Consider the following 16,152-nt stretch of genomic DNA (forward strand, 5'->3'; position numbering starts at 1 on the left):
AAAAAAAAAAAAAAGGAAATACTAACAAAAACAAGGTGTTCGGCATCGGTCAACTCTCACGACGCTCAACACGACGCATGTCATTCGCACGTCTCCCCGCTCTAAACCCAGTTGGTGAGTCTCGAGTCCTTCTAACACACCCAATGCCGCATATATACTAAATTAGACCAGAGATCTCAGTCCCCTACACCCAACGACCCTCAACCCCTCGCCGACCATCCTTCCTAGGCGACCTACCAACCAGAGACGAATACCCATCTTTCTTCCGACCCCCCAGATCAGAAACCACCTCCATCCGCTCAACATGGAGTGTCGTCTCTCCATCGTCACCATCTCAGTCTGAAAGTGAATCCCGTGGGTCCAGCATGGAATCTGTGGAATTGGAGGCTCTCGATCTGGAGTCTAAATCGAGTGAAGGTGTGGATTATTCTTATCGTGAGGCGGATCAGTATTATGGTCGGCCGCCGACTTCTGTCCCGGTTGTTCAGAGTATGGTGCAGAGTCAGGGTGAATCGTCGAATCGGGGGAAGGAGAAGAAGAAGGGACCTTGGAGGTGGAAAAGGAAGCAAAAGGAGAAGGGGTTTGGGGTTATTAGGCCGAAGCGGACGGTTACTTAGTGATTTTATATTGGTTGTATTATAGTACTTATATATGCTCGATGAGAGACTAGGAATAATGTTTTATAGTATATACGGCCAAAGTGCCCCCAGTCGCGGTTAATTCTGCTGGCTCGGACCAGACACACTCGGTTGATGAGAACCACCAGCGTTAACGTAAAATAAACACTTCCAACTCATGGTCATCCTGTTCACCACACAGAGACAATCTTATCTAGAAGTCAGTCAATGAGAGAGACAGCCAATTGACAATCTTTCTCCTGCATTTTATACCCACATCTATTGCATACGGTAGGAATATTATGCTGAGGTCTACCATCGGATCAAGGACCATGGCCGCAATAGCGAGGAGACTTTAAATTAACTGTATGTAAAAGAATTCGTAGGTCTAAAAGCACATCCACCGTATGACACGACAGAATCCTCTTAGCTCCATCACTCATCATATCATTCCTCGTCTAAAACATACAAATCCTAAAAGTAACAAAGTCGCACATCCCTACTGTACTCAATAACAGCATAAGCACCAAGAGTGGAAATCAAGAATCCAGCAGAATACACAACTCAAGCTAGCAGTAAGAAGTATAGAGGTCTGTGCTATCTAAACCTAGAACTCACACATTCACACTCTCCAGCTGCACAACATTCCCAGATTTGAAATTCCTTGGCACAACATTGACCGCGAAGTTCTCATCATACAGATCCCGGCAGACGGCATTCTTCTGGCGGAACACGTACCGTTTAAACCACCACGGTAGTGCCTCAGTCAATTGGTACTTGGCGTGTGCGCGGGTCGACACGCTAAAGACACGGTCCAATTCCTCGAGAGATCTCTGCTTGGTCTCGGGTAGGAAGAGGAAGATCAGGACCAAGGCCACAATATTCAGACCTGCGTAGAAACCAAAGGCACCCTGTGGTTTGAACTCTCGCAAGATGTACGGAAATGTGAGCGATAGCACAGCGGCCCAGAAATTGTTTGTTGCGACTGCCCATGCCATGCCGATCTCACGATGGGAGACTGGGAAGACTTCGGCAGAGTAGGTGAATGGCACGGGACCTTCACCGGGGGAGTAGAAAATGTTGAAGAGGTAAATGAAAAGTGCGATGCCGCCCAGGTGTGCGCTCTTTTGCTCTTCTGGTATCCAGAAACAGAAGCCTGCTGCTAGGAGTGTCCAGCACATGTTGGGGAAGGTCGCGAGCAGGAGCCAGCGACGACCGAAGGTGTCAATGGTCCAGACGGCGGGCCAGGCGAACAGGAAGTTGACGAAGCCGAAGCCGAAGGATGCAAGGAGCGCCTCGATGTTGCTGGCACCGGCCTTGGCGAAGATCGAAGAGGAGTAGAACGCGATGATGTTGACTGTATACTTTGTTAGTATGATAGCAATGGGAGGAGGGAGTGTGGGAGATACGCACTGCCGCACATCTGCTGTCCGATCATAACAATACCAGAGGCCTGGGTAGCGCGACGGTTTCGTGGAACGGTGAATAGCTCTATGAATCGCACAATCATGTTATCATTCTTAGAGAATTCCGCAGAGGTTTCGATGAGCTTCTTTTCTAATTTCATCTGTGAGTGGATCTTGTAGAGGTCACGGGCTGCCTGAAGAGGACTATTCCGCAGCCGCAACAGTGAGTTATATGCCTTGCGAGCCTTGTTCTTTGTCAAAAGCCAACGAGGGGACTCTGGACACCAATACACTCCAAGGAGTAGTGGAACAGCGGGGATAAATGCTGAGCCAAGTTGAAGTCTCCATGCAATCGCACCTGTATTGACGACAGCAAGATTGGCGCATGTTCCCAAGAAGATACCGAACGCAGTCCCTGATGAGTGAGGGATATGTTAGATACCGTCGAATTTACCTCCTACAACAGCATAGAGTACTTACAGATCTGCCAGGACATGACCAGACCTCCACGAACATTAGTAGGGGCATTCTCAGCAGAAAGGACCGGGACCGTCACTTCCTTCAGACCCATTCCGATTCCAAGTAGAACACGACAGGCCATTAGCTGACCCCAAGACTGGGTCGCTGCGCACGCGATGGGAGCGACCAAGCTGAACACTGCAGCAATGAAAATGACCCACTTGCGACCAAGCCAATGGTTCAGAGGATCAGAAATCCAGCCAGCACTGCGATATATTGTCAGCTCGCCGACTCCATAGAAGCCAGTGAGGGGCTTACTCACAAAATCGCGATCGTCATGTAAGGTACGGAGTTAATGGCGCCGACAATCCACTGGTTGCGACTGCATTCAGCAGGAGATGTGCAGTCGGGCGGATCCTGTGGGATTCCGAACTGATGTGCAAAGGTAAGGTTGGCGCCGTTGGATCCTATAAAGGAAGTCAGTGCAATGTCTAAAAGCGATCCCACTGGTTAGCATTTACCCGTCTGATCCCATCCTTGAATAGCAGCGGCGATGGAATTGAGGATGATTGTGTAATAAAGTGCCCAAGGGTGCTTCCAGCGGTTGGTTGTCTCTTGTCGCAAGTACTGACGATCCTCAGGGCTCAACTCTGGGATGTCGTTGTACTGATCCGGCCTCTGGGCCACCAGGGCTCCCTTCTTCAGGAGAGGAAGGATGTCGTTCAGGTCGTATTCTTGCGCATAATCTTCGACATCGCGAAGGAGTTGATCTCGAGGAATACCACTCAATGGGTTCTCGATGCTAAGGTTGAGAGGTCATTAGACAAGCGACGATCAAAATATGGGGAGAGAGACTAACTCAATAGGCCCCTGCACTGTCACGTCTACCTGGCCCTCATGCGCAACATACTTGGCCTCGTCCATTCTATTAAATTAAAATTGTTAGTCAAAAAGCTCAGGGAGGAGCAATATGGCACGACACACATTATCTCAGTGTTGTTTCCTGCCGCTGAGTCAAGGCATGCAAGAAGATCATGAAGTTGTTGAATATTTTGAATCACTCTGCAGGAATCAACCGAGTACAAATAGTCGATGTGGATCTGGGGTCGATGATCTGGGGTCGATGCTGCTTCCAAGGGTCGAAGTTCCCAGTCTCCACAGATATGGAAGAGGAAAATGCCTCCCCCAGACCTCAATTGTCCAATTCACAGTGGACCACTGTTAATCCCGCACACTGGGCAATAGCTGTAGCGCCACGAAAAAAGTATAGCGGGTTTTAAACCCGACGGTCGTCATTGATGGTTTGTTTGGTGGAATACGGGTTACCCTTTTGTTGCTTCAAGCCACCACCAAGTGCCATTGGTAGGGTTGAAGCCAAGCCCCCCCCATCGAACCCAATAAAAGGCAATATATGAACTTTTGAATGCTACCCTGAACTAGTCTTTTAGTGCCCGAACCTTAGCTCGCATGCCAACCAAGTTCTCCTAAGCCAGTCGCGTGCCCTGTCATTTTCCGCATCCGGCAAAGATGAAGGCAGATCCATCTTCGCTTACTGGGTGACGGACAGCTCCCCAGTGCGCTAGAATTTCGGGCGATCTTCTGTGCAAGCTTGCCTGTCGCCTGTTGGTCATTTCATACAGATCGAAATTAACCTAATCACTGCAGACAGACAGAGCACTATTTCGCTGTAACGTGCAAGGAACTTATTAATGATTGGTGCTTTAGGGCATCAGCATTAGGCAGCTAGCGGGACGGTACCATTTCAACCTTACCACGAGTTTAAACATATTCACCGTCTCTCTCCGCGTGGACAAAACCTAAAACTCATGGATGGTGTCATGCCGTTTCATCGCCCACAGATCCACACCCCTCGTGTCACTCGGTACCACCACCTCACCAGTCATTCACCGGTGCTGAAAATGAGGATAGTCCAGTTCAGGAGTCTTGTTCGACCAAATTTGGTTTCTCTGTCGCCACCACAGTGTAAGCCACCAATCCCACCACCAATAAGATCAGTCCTTTCCTCTATGTCGATGATGCTCCTATGAACCGCTAACTTACGCCCAGTATTGTCATGACTTGGGAACAAAGACGTTTGCGTTATTCGCTATACCGGTGGCGGAAGTTTTTATTAGCCCTATTGGGTTCGTTCTGCCCTAGAATCCCCCAAGAAGCTGCTGAGTGACAGTTTTCTTTGTTCCTCGTATAAAGTATAAACATACGCCGGATGCAGCATTGACGTAGTTTTAATATAAACCTAAAAGATACTTAGACTGATCAGGTGATGTGATGATTCGATGCATCACTAATGAGCTAGTAAAAAAACTTTTTTGCTACTTTCCTTAGTGCCCATAATCATTCTAGTAGAAGCCTTGACCGAGACCATCTTTCTTTTTGACAATGTGTACCTGATTTCGAAGTTTGTACGCCGACTGAATAGGTCCTTCCCTACAATGCTGCGCTTATTGACTTTGCTATTGTAGATACTCAGCCGATATTACAATATGTTTCAGGATCGCCTACTTACATGTGCACCTGTTGAGGGCTCTTATAGTAAATCAGTAATGCGACGCAGCTCTTGTAAAGTGAGAGAAAGTGTACGTGTTCACGACAGTGTTTGCTCTTGTGCGAGCTCAATTATCCGTGACATAATTTGCCAGTAATAGATTTGCCTTGTCATACCTATAGCCTGAGATGAGTGAAGCCCGACCAAATCCCACCTCCTCCTTTCTCAGTGGGCTCTCGCTTAGGTCGAGTGATAATTCCCTCGCCAACCAGCCTCATGACTCGGTCTTTGTCGTCGACTTGGCGCTGTAGAGCCATTGAACCCATTGATCCGACGCCGTGGATAATTTCACCTTGCAGTTTATCCGTTCCTGTGCTGCCTTAAACATTAATACTGACCGATCATCGGCTCGGAGTATTTTGATTATTTCTATTTTTAAATCATGAATGGGTAGTGGCAAAAGCCGATTGATTCAATCGGAGTGGTGTTTACGGTTCGGCTTCAAACGGCCATTTCGCACGGCTGCCGGCATTGTCAATGAATCCGGGGGCTAGCATTAAACAGACTCTCGGGATGATTTCTCTTTCAAGCGTTTAAGGAGAATTAACTGCCTCATTAATTCCCTTTTGTTAGGTGAAAGAGCCCCGTTCGCGGGACATCTTTCTATGCCAGAATTGCCGCCTTCACGAGGGACGTGGGATGGGGCTGGCTTTCCAACGTGACCGTCTACAGCTACCCCACCATACTTTTATCTAAGTAAGAGTATGGAGACTGGTTATCATTCCAGATCCACTTCATGCAGCGCAGATACATCTCGCTTTTCTTTGTACTATTTTGTACTAGGGCAATGGACTAGGCTCGTGTTAAGCGAAGAGAGAGTTTCGGGCATCAACGGCGGCTCAGTGACACCGGCCAGAACTGTTCCCAAGACATCGTGGGTACTATCGAGTTGGATTTGTTGTGTGCTCCCTTCTTCTTTCCTTCTTTTTTGATCCCTTGCATTTTGGTTGAACGCAACCATTTCTGCAGTACCAGATGCAGTTTGCCCCCTCGACATGAATCTGAACTCTATGATTCGCAAAGGGCATCGGATAAGATCTGTGGCGAGCAACAGAATGGTTGCCATTACGCTGAACATGAACACGTTTGCTTTGTGACTAGAGTCTGGCTATTATTGGATGGGTTAGTTGATCTGCAGTCTTAGAGGCGACAGAGCTGAGAACCCGAACCAACATACATGTCGCAATACCACTTAGGTTCCCAGTCTAGTTCTAATTGCACTTATTCACAGGGAAGACCATAGGTTTTCGAAATATAATAGTATAGACGGCCCTGAATTCTTCTTGACCAGGTGGGCCTACATCATTGGCTTCGAGTGGCTTGTCTCATTTCACATAACCATAAAAGCGACAGATTGGAAGAATGAGGGATTAACACCCATCTACAATGGTGTGGAATATAACCGTATCCCCCTTAAATGGCAATGACTTTCAGTCACTAGCCCATCGTAATATCCTAAGTTAAATTAAAGATTAGCAGGTGCTCCGAGATAAGCACTCTATAGCCACATGCTGAAAGGCTCTGAAGTCACAACATGATATCATATAACTTTTGCTAATATTTAAACAGTAACCAACAGAGTCATTTCCCTTCCACCTCATTTTGTTCCTCTCTCAACCTCCGCTGCTTTTCACGCAAATCCGCCAAACAGGGTGCTTTGAATAGACTCCTGTCATACACGCCTTTGGCAGTGAGACAAGTCACCACTATCCACAATAACACCACACAAATGGAGAATATCTATTGTCGCGTTAGTTGCAAATAATAAGGAAACTGGTTATTGCTTTTAACATACCGTCCCGAGCACCCGGAAGAAACGCGATGGCATTTCTCGGCCTAGCTGACATGTGCTGGTGGCATAGACACCGAGGGGGAAAGTAAATGCCCACCAGCCTAGATTGAACGGAAATTTCCGGGTACGAATGATAGATGCAACGGCAAAGAAAAGCCAGAGTAATCCGAACGCCCATAGCAGAAGTCCGATGAAAAAGCCAAGCATTTCGAAAACGTCACCGGTTCCTGGTCGCAAGGTGTCGGTTTTCGGGAAGATGTTTTGGGATACTTGGCCTAGCTTTTGGATCCTATTATGGATTGTAAGTAACTCAAGGGTCATTTAAGATGGTACAAAAGACACGTACCCATAGCTGCCTTGTCCGAGAGGCCCGAGAGGCAGGAACATGCTCACTAGGACCTCCTTTGGGGGTAACTTGTGTAGCAATAGGCGCATGAGGAAAATGACGATTATCATCAGTGCAAGAGGTACCCCAACTCCCCATAGCACGTAGCTGACAACGATTGTTCCGAGCGCATAATGGGGGTCTGGCAATACGTCCGCGACAACGGCGCCGGATGCCGCGCACACAACGCAAGACACAACGGGGAGTAGCCATGCTGCGCCCATTGAGGACAAGGCGATATCGGATTTACGTGTCATCCTAAACAGGGTCAGCCTTGTAAGTCCTAATTATCTTTCAGACAGTGGAAATCATCTCTTACATGATAAACGGCAATACAAAGCACGTTAACACAGAGAACACGGCATCGGTGATCCACAACGCCCAGGCGAAGTAACTCGCCCAGACTCCCCATGCAGGAACACAGACAAAACAGAACATGTTGATGATTGTGGCAAGGCCCATGGGAAAGGTTCCCAGAAACATTGATTGTGCTGGATGGGTGACCATAACCGGGAATATATCGGGGTACATCAGATACCGAAGTGCTGTAATAAGCAGGAAGACGAGAAATAGCAGCACGTTAAAGGCAAATAGGACCACCGATATCCAATACAGCCATTTTCCGTTGTACGGCAGTGTGTTGAGCAGGATTGATGCAATCCCAGTTCCCATGTTTGCTGAAAACCATCTATAGTTCAGTCAGACATTGTCATTCACAAGATGGGCATGATGGTAGCTCAGTTAACACATACGCCGGAGTAAAGTTCCGAACGATATAACGCCAGCCAGTCTCATGTTTCGAGACCTTGGGATCTGTCCATGCTTGACCTCCGTTTGCTAAGCATCTTTGCGACGCTTTCTCTGTGGTATCTTGGGCCATCGAGACTACAGGAGGGCATTATTGTCTACCATTGTCGGATAGCCCCTAGGCGGGAGGTTTGATATCTTATTGTATTTCATACTCTTCGGCAAACGGCAAGCGGGCAGTGAAAAAATTTCTATATGGTAATAGCCTTGCACTTGCGGGGACGTGCAGCCCTACTGTGGCACAACCAGCCGTCAGTACCCTATATTCATGCATCCAACACAAATATATTGTTAGTCGGCCGAAATAACCATGCCAAATATTGGAAACTTGAGTAGTAATTGGTCGGCGACCCTTTCAGTCCATAGCGTAGTCGGCGACCGCGCATTCCCGAGCGGCGACCCACATCCAACGGTTTAGGGCTTCAGGAACCAAAGATCCCTGGACGAGCAATCGGCGATTGACTTACTCCGGAATAATTGCATCAATGTCGCCACTCAGGGCTACAGAAACATACGTCATGTAGGAAAGGGCTGAGTTTGTTCATGTAATAATGCCCCTGCACCCCGACCGACCCTTCTCGGTCGAGTGCTTGCCTTACAAATGGCTTCCGTAGGTAGCCGTATATTAATGACAGAAAGCACCATGGCTGCCTCCAGTGGACATACAGAGTAGCTATCGAATCTGAAAACATACATCGAAATTACTTCACGCAAAGACCACCGCTACTATGGGACCAACAGTCCATCCAATTTTCGAGAGACGAACATCCACCTGGCAGTATATTGTGGCATGCCCGGAAACGAGCGAAGCAGTCATTATCGACCCGGTACTGGACTATAGCCAGGAGCAGCTAACGATTAATACGGCCTCCGCCGATAGCCTGCTAGATGTGGTCAATTCACACAACTACAAAATAGTCCGCCTCCTCGAGACCCACGCCCATGCCGATCACCTCACTGCAGCCTCCTACCTCCAATCACGACTACAGGTGCAAGGTACCAAAGTTCCTGTCTGCATAGGACGAAGGATTCGCCAGGTCCAAGACACCTTCGCTAAGCGCTATGCTGTCCCCACTGATGAGCTAGAAAATGCGTTTGACCATCTACTGGAGGACGATGAGACCTTCCCGATTGGAAACCTCACAGCGAAGGTCCTATACTTGCCCGGCCATACCCCTGATCATGTGGGCTATCTCATTGGTAGCAATGTCTTCGCAGGCGACTCTATATTCAACCCAGACGTTGGTAGTGCTCGCTGTGACTTTCCAAATGGAGATGCTGAGGCTCTATATCAATCCATGCAAAAGCTGCTCGAGCTTCCAGAGGAGTTCAAATTGTACACCGGACATGACTACCCACCATCTACATGCGAAACGAAACGAGAGCCCATGCCTTTTGCGACGGTGAAGGAGCAACGAGAAAGAAACAAACACGTGGCAGGAGGTCGTGAGGAGTTCGTTACATGGAGGAAGACCAGGGATTCGGGGCTAAATGAGCCAAGACTACTTCACCAGGCTTTACAGATCAATATTCGCGGAGGAAAGTTGCCTCGGAGCCCCGATGGTAGCCGGAGGATTTTTCTGCAGGTTCCTGTTACATTGGCGGAGAGTTTGGCTTGATTAATTTAATATGTCACCTTGTTACCATATATGGAATTTCGGGCTTTTCTGGTTCAGATGTAGGGTGTGGTTACATCTGTGTACAAATTGACATCTAATATGCGGGGAAGGCGTTAATATTATTGTGAGCTGAAGGAGGTAACCAACCTGAGAGACACCGATCGAGATTGAATGAGGAAAATCAGAATAATTATTGACGATTGGACAAGTTAAAATGCCACAGTATTACTGGAAAAGATCAAGTATATCTATAAAGTGTTGTTGTGATGATGTTGATACTCAAGTATTCTCTAGTCTTGGCAAAAACTGTTGGCCTTAGGCAGAATTTTAAAAATCTGGGGTCTGCAAGTCTGGAATGTTGGATTTGTAAACATACAAACGGAAGTCGGAGAACCAAGTTAAATAACCAGAGAGCTTATATCAAGGGGCAAATGTGGTATACGAACTAACGAAATTATTGGCTGAACCTGGCATGCCTAGCGATTTGGTTGAAACAGAAACCGGACGCAGCCAGCTTGCCTACCAGGACAGTGACCCATCGCCCCGCCCCACCCCCGGTGATATGTGCCTGATGCTATACACTATCCTAGAGACTTATTTCAATGTTGTTATAAAATAAGTGCCAGTCCACTGAGCTTTAGTAGTGGATGAGCTGGGAAACGCGACTGCGACGCCGGCGATATTCCGTGAGGGATCTCTTGCCCACAACAGGCATCTTGAGTGATCTACATGCTGTTTGTCTGCAGCCAAGGACAGGTTGATAAAGGACATCAGAGAGACCTGTGAGAGCTTCGAGTTCTTTCACATGGTCAATGGTAGCATCTACTTGAATTTTGGGGTTTTGACTTAGAGCATTCGATCGGTCAACCGAGGTCAAGGGAAGATATAGGATCATAGCCAATTTTATACGGAAAAGCTAACCTAACCTTATTAATACTGTTGTGAGCAACAGTGAGAACTCAATACTTACAGGTCTTCCACTGAGAGAGTTTCAGAGCCTCTTCGGCTCCCTCGATGCCAATATAGTGTGACTGGTCACGCGTGGCGAACCGAGGCATGGACGGTCGGATCGTATTCGTGAATCTGATTTCACTAGCCACTGCGCGGAGCAATAATCACTCCGACGGACCTTTGGAGGCGATGATTACAACCTACGTTCTAGAACATTTAATAATGAGTCGAGGTATCACCGATGATTGCATATCTGTCAACGAAAGAGGTCAATTTAGATCTAGCATACCACCAGCAACATGCTTTCAAACGCAGGCCGCTCGTCAGCGGCATCCTCAAAGACCTCCACACTGTATGTGACTATCGAGTCTACTTCTCCGCTTGACGCAGTACTGATCCCTCTATGAATATGTAGAGGTTCGAAGGGTCCAACCACCCAGGTCGAATTCGGAGAACAGAAGGTCGATGTGCCCAAGGGCGGTTACTACGACCGTTATCGCATGAACCCAAACCTGGACGAGGTCGCCCGCGATCCGGCCGTGGGACCTGATATCGACTTCTTCCGGAACATCCCAAAGAAACTGGTCGATTCGAGAGTCGGTCAGATATACGCACCCAACTTCTATTACCGCACGAGGAGCGTCCAACTCACCTTCCTCGCGCCCCTCGACCGCTTGCAGTCGAAGCTCCCGTCACCTTTGGAGCCCATTACGGCGTTACCCGGCTACGGTTTGGTCGCGCTGACGTTTTACTCGTACCTCGTCTGCGACAACGACCCTTACAACGAGGTCTCACTTGCCATCGTCGTCCGGCAACCGGGTAATAACAGTTACAGTACGACACAACTGCTTAGCTCTGTATGGAACCGAACCTTCTACGGATACGTGTTGGCGCTACCCGTCGATACCGAAATCGCTCGAGTACGAGGTGTATACGGATACCAATTCCCCAAATGGCTCGCCAACATCAATCTGGAGATGGACGATGACAACATCAAGGCTGACCTGACTGCGACCGATGGGACACCTGATTTGACGCTGGGCGTCCCCCTTCCGGCCTTGACGACCATTCCGTCCCAGTCTTCGATCGCGACCAACAACGCGATCAACAAGATTGACGGGAAATGGTACCAGGTAACGGTTCAGACCAACCCACTCCTGGCGACACAATGTCTTCTCCCTGGGAACGTCACGCTCTCTCGGAGTGATGGTCCATTGAGTAAACTCCTCAACGAATTGGGCGTTTCGACCATCCTCCGGATGGACATCATCAAGGATGCGCAGATGGTCCTGAACATGCCAACACCATTGAAGGCGTTCGATTAATGTCAAAACTTGAATATCACTATACGAACCTGCCGTCAGTTATGCGACGATGATGCTGACCGTACTGTATGGTTCCCCGTTAACGATGACTCGGGCGGGCTGAGATTGTGGTATGTACGGAATGCTTTGTATCAGAGACTTTCGCATGACAGGCATTATACGAGAATTATAATAAGGTACATTGGAGAAGAATGTATTGCGTTACATAGCAACCGTGGGGCACACACTGGGGAGTAGAGAATAATGATACATGATGGTTGGGATTCCTCAACGGTCTTCAAAACATTATGTCTTGTATTTCCGAGTTAGATACATATAAAGAATTTAGCATTAATTAGCTCCAACTATCATCCCCTCTTTGCTTTCCATCTCTGGAGATCCCTAGGGCTCGTGCTATCCGGCTACAAGACGGGCGCTCACGAGTGGTTAAGGGCGGCGACGACCTTTTTCGCAGTCTCAGTAGCCGAGCTGGGGTTCTGCCCAGTCACCAGATTGCCGTCGACGACGGTGTAGGAGACAAACGGCAGTGTGGCCTTCTTGTAGTGGGCGCCACGCTTCTTCAGCTCTTCCTCGGCGTTGTAAGGCACAAATTTGTCTACACGGGCAAGCACTTCCTCGAACCAGGAGAACCCGGTCATCTCGTGTCCGGAGACTAGGTAGGTACCATCAGAGCGCTCCGTGTTGAGTAATCCACAGTAGCCGTGGCAGACCGAGGAGACGATGCCACCCCGTTCGTAAATCTCTCGTGTGATGCGCTGCAGGCCCTGACTGACTGGGAAGTCGTACATCACCGCATGTCCGCCAGTGAAGTAGATAGCGTCAAAGTCCGCCGAATTGATCTGGTCGGGTCGGGCGGTGTTCTCCAGCAGTGCCATCCGTGCCGGATCAGCGTGCCACGCTTTCGCAGTCTTGTCGTAGTTGGGGAACTTCAGCGACCGCGGCTCCAGAGGACAGGGGCCACCCGCCGGACTAACGATGGTCTGCTCGAACCCATGCTCCTCAAAGACGTGCCAGGCGTGCGTGAGCTCGGATAACCACAAACCGGTTGGATGGGACGGGTCGTCGTAGTGCCCGACGTTGGTGACGACGTTCAAGATGCGCTTGACCATACCTGTAAACTAGTAGATTGTATGCTGTACACTAGAAATAATAGTTTTGCCTCGATCCATCGCTCTGAAGTAAATTCCGACGGATAGATCATACATAGTAGTGATTAAGGGGACAAATAACCTTCCAACCTCTATAATGTTCTCTCGGATAGTTTATTCATCCGCCTCCGTTTTGATCGTCATTTCATCATTCCTTCATTTGGCGCCAAAACAGAGCTTAATTTGTGGGTTCCTCTGGTGGGTCCACCAGTTCTTAACCAAGAACCCTTTTCAGAAAGCGAAGCGAGCATTCTTCCGAGTGCGGTACAGAGTACACTAACAGCCTATCCCTCACTCTCTCCGCGCAGCTTTGAAAGGAGCTGGACGGTCGGTCCCAACCCCGACGAGTTGATCATCCTCCACAACAGTTGCCGTGACATGCATTTTTGCAAAGCTGGAGCCCCAGAGTCCAAGGTCTACCGGCAAAGATAAATAAAACTGCGTTATTGTGGAGTAGTTGCTGTGGCTCATTATACGTGATCCTTGTAGCTAACAACTTTCGCCGGAGCTACTTCAGCTTATTGTAAAACTCTCGCATCGTTGATGGAGGATATAACCCTACTGATAGCAACGCAAGGAGATGAAACAGCGAAGTGAATGGCACTTGAACTGAACCAAGCATTTAAAGAGAGGACTCAAGCAGCCTCATTGTCTCTGTCGGTGGGTCGATATCATTTGCCGCAGAGTTCTCTCGATGTTCATGGACTTTTCGGCATATATCGCCTCGCTCTGATATGTGTCCATATGCCATTTGATCGTAAATAGGATGCCCGATATGGAAATCACGCAACGCTCTACGATATACACCTTGTACAAAGGGCTTCAATTCCTTCCGCTGAAAGTATTTAAGTGGTTCGTTATGATCACGATACTACTACCCGTGCCGGGTTGAAGGCTTCAGGTTAGAAGCCTGTTAAAGGAAGATTGACGACTCCCAATCCAGTCCGTCTACACTTGCGATCTAGTTGGGAATGATTTAATCAGCAATATCTTCCTCCTCAGACCATCACTACATTGCCTGTATAAAAGGAAATGCACATATTGCTGGGGAATTCTCTAATCATTGACTGCGCTTTTATTTTCCATTGAATTGAGTTAATCCCCACTTTGTTCCGGTGGCTACGATGATACTGACCAGTGATCGTCGATACACGTGGCAGCTTCAGCCCCGATCTGCCGTTCCACTGTGGATGAGATTCATAAGGAGGATGCACTCCCCTCAAATCATCTAGTTCACAATTCTTCTTATATCAAAGCACAACTCTGCCCATTGAACCTCTCTACACAATGTCCGACCGCAGGGTAAGTTAAGTCCAGAAGAACTACTGGTCATTTCGAAATGGGAAAAACAGGTGCTTAATACTGGGCAGGAAATCCGATACACTTATGAAGACCCAAACGCCTTCTTCGAGCAAGACAAGAAGGTGACCGAGTGAGTCTCTTTCTTTCGGCGACGCTGACTATAGCCAACATGAATACACAGAACAATCAGGGAAGACACCGGAGAAGATACATGGCCCTCAGCTCAATCACTACCCCCTATTTGCTTCCCCCCGTAAGTGCTACTGATATTTTCAAGCTGGAAATGTACACTACGAACTGTGGCTGAATCCCCACCTATCTTAGTCCCTTGACCGCGGGCGCAATCGAGAAGCTCAAGGGTCTAGGAGGGGTAATCATCCAGGAACTTGAGGACGAGTAGATGTTCAATCTCTCTTTTATGTCTCATCGCCCACCGTGCGGGAATAGCATATTTTTATCCTTAGCTATGGATTTCGCAGTGTAGTAGGGATGGTTAGCCCGGCTATCAAGAATCCATTATCCCGTTGCCGATCGCCATAAATATCTTTACTTGTAGTAAGATTCCTTACCCCTCCAAACTACGGTTCTCCACCCACCACTGAAATCCCTCATTGCGATAAAGACTCCTTCTCGCTTGTCGACAAATTCTAGAACCCTATCTATAATAAATAGGTAGTTCTGTTTTGCTGCCCACGGGTCAACCACAATCAGTAGCTCCCGACGTGTCAGAGCTGTCACCACTACTTGTAACTTGACTTCATCGTAGTTGGAATCTCAGATTGCCACCATCATGTGCGGCATGATGGGTCTTCTGCGATAGTTTGCAAACATCATGCTCGAGATCTTGACCTGTAATTGAACCCTGCCCTTCAGCGGACGATAATTCATTGGCTTGGACGGCCCAGGCCCACCGATGATCTCTGTACGTGGATCCGGTAAGCCCGAAGAAAACGGCAGAGGGTCTGCCAGAATTCACTGCACTATCTGCAGAACATCGCGCGGTTGATCATTGGTCGGTGCTCTATTGCCCGGCACCGATGAACAGGTGGTTACTTGTTCAGCTACGCAAGTCTCAGATGCCAGGGGAAACAGATTCAGGGGACCTCCAGCTATACGTCGTAATATATTATATCCTTGCCAATTACGCTGCTCAGAACCCTACATTATGCATTAGATTTAGCAAACATACATGATCAACGAAGGGTAGGGACGTAAGGAAGTCTAAAAACGACACTGCGCATCATCATCATGCTATCTCGACAAACAATCGGACCTGGTACGGGAGTAGATAGAAGTCCCAAGATTTACGATTAAATCGCTGACGTGGATTTATTCACTTAAACCTCGTTCTGCGGATTGCCACAAACAGTGGCATTATCCCAAACCATAGGTAAAAACCTGATCTGCCCCCGAAAGACCCACGTCGACTTGAAGCCATGATCCTCGAATTCCAAGGACACTCGACGCCTCCTTCTTACACGAGTGGGGATACTTCCCGGTACTCTATCGCTGTGGTTCGGTAGAACGTATACGTATCTAGAGACTCAATCACCATAGTGTGAACAAAGGTAAATTAAAAACTAACAAAACTGGAAAGCACAAATACTAAGACAAATCTTGTTTCGTTCTTCTACCTCTCTTAGATAAGGGCACGTGCCAGATTATGTGATAACTTCGGAGTCACGGGACCCCTCGTAGGGACTGTCCCAGTGATGTCATAGGGGACAACCTTCAACAGGAACAAAGACAAAGCTTGAAACATACCCCGGAGTAGA

The 16,152-nt window shown here is 48.2% G+C and overlaps 7 protein-coding genes across 7 annotated transcripts; 4 read left to right on the plus strand and 3 right to left on the minus strand.

Moving 5' to 3' along the window:
* Positions 1-77: 77 nt before the first annotated feature.
* On the plus strand, positions 78-617 carry BDV27DRAFT_162727 (uncharacterized protein; the record flags this gene model as incomplete). Its single annotated transcript, XM_032073430.1, has 2 exons — positions 78-114; positions 172-617. 2 exons carry the CDS (start codon positions 78-80, stop codon positions 615-617), a joined length of 483 nt encoding a protein of 160 aa, XP_031922401.1.
* Positions 618-1,231: 614 nt separating this feature from the next.
* BDV27DRAFT_168658 (putative MFS sugar transporter) lies at positions 1,232-3,406 on the minus strand (the record flags this gene model as incomplete). The annotated part of the gene is made up of 6 exons (XM_032074834.1): positions 1,232-1,974; positions 2,031-2,438; positions 2,504-2,748; positions 2,805-2,949; positions 3,004-3,284; positions 3,342-3,406. 6 exons carry the CDS (start codon positions 3,404-3,406, stop codon positions 1,232-1,234), a joined length of 1,887 nt encoding a protein of 628 aa, XP_031922402.1.
* A 3,428-nt stretch (positions 3,407-6,834) lies between these two features.
* On the minus strand, positions 6,835-8,217 carry BDV27DRAFT_168659 (TDT family transporter; the record flags this gene model as incomplete). Its single annotated transcript, XM_032074835.1, has 4 exons — positions 7,978-8,217; positions 7,545-7,913; positions 7,187-7,483; positions 6,835-7,129 (listed from the first exon to the last, which is right to left on the minus strand). Exons 1-4 carry the CDS (start codon positions 8,103-8,105, stop codon positions 6,835-6,837), a joined length of 1,089 nt encoding a protein of 362 aa, XP_031922403.1. The 5' UTR covers positions 8,106-8,217.
* A 419-nt stretch (positions 8,218-8,636) lies between these two features.
* On the plus strand, positions 8,637-9,879 carry BDV27DRAFT_136342 (MBL fold metallo-hydrolase). The gene has a single exon (XM_032068739.1). The coding sequence runs from the start codon at positions 8,761-8,763 to the stop codon at positions 9,649-9,651; it is 891 nt and encodes a 296-aa protein (XP_031922404.1). The 5' UTR covers positions 8,637-8,760; the 3' UTR covers positions 9,652-9,879.
* Positions 9,880-10,901: 1,022 nt separating this feature from the next.
* Positions 10,902-11,927, plus strand: BDV27DRAFT_162731 (uncharacterized protein; the record flags this gene model as incomplete). Its single annotated transcript, XM_032073431.1, has 2 exons — positions 10,902-10,954; positions 11,018-11,927. 2 exons carry the CDS (start codon positions 10,902-10,904, stop codon positions 11,925-11,927), a joined length of 963 nt encoding a protein of 320 aa, XP_031922405.1.
* Positions 11,928-12,265: 338 nt separating this feature from the next.
* Positions 12,266-13,111, minus strand: BDV27DRAFT_136346 (type 1 glutamine amidotransferase domain-containing protein). The gene has a single exon (XM_032068740.1). The coding sequence runs from the start codon at positions 13,034-13,036 to the stop codon at positions 12,344-12,346; it is 693 nt and encodes a 230-aa protein (XP_031922406.1). The 5' UTR covers positions 13,037-13,111; the 3' UTR covers positions 12,266-12,343.
* Positions 13,112-14,362: 1,251 nt separating this feature from the next.
* BDV27DRAFT_162733 (uncharacterized protein) lies at positions 14,363-14,777 on the plus strand (the record flags this gene model as incomplete). Its single annotated transcript, XM_032073432.1, has 4 exons — positions 14,363-14,377; positions 14,446-14,507; positions 14,568-14,630; positions 14,702-14,777. 4 exons carry the CDS (start codon positions 14,363-14,365, stop codon positions 14,775-14,777), a joined length of 216 nt encoding a protein of 71 aa, XP_031922407.1.
* Positions 14,778-16,152: the final 1,375 nt, after the last annotated feature.

Source organism: Aspergillus caelatus (assembly GCF_009193585.1).
Source record: "Aspergillus caelatus strain CBS 763.97 unplaced genomic scaffold BDV27scaffold_270, whole genome shotgun sequence".
Classification (NCBI taxonomy): domain Eukaryota; kingdom Fungi; phylum Ascomycota; class Eurotiomycetes; order Eurotiales; family Aspergillaceae; genus Aspergillus; species Aspergillus caelatus.

Excerpts from the sequence above, each read along its gene's own strand:
- BDV27DRAFT_136342 (XM_032068739.1), top strand. The coding sequence starts at position 8,761 with ATGGGACCAACAGTCCATCCAATTTTCGAGAGACGAACATCCACCTGG.
- BDV27DRAFT_136346 (XM_032068740.1), bottom strand. The coding sequence starts at position 13,036 with ATGGTCAAGCGCATCTTGAACGTCGTCACCAACGTCGGGCACTACGAC.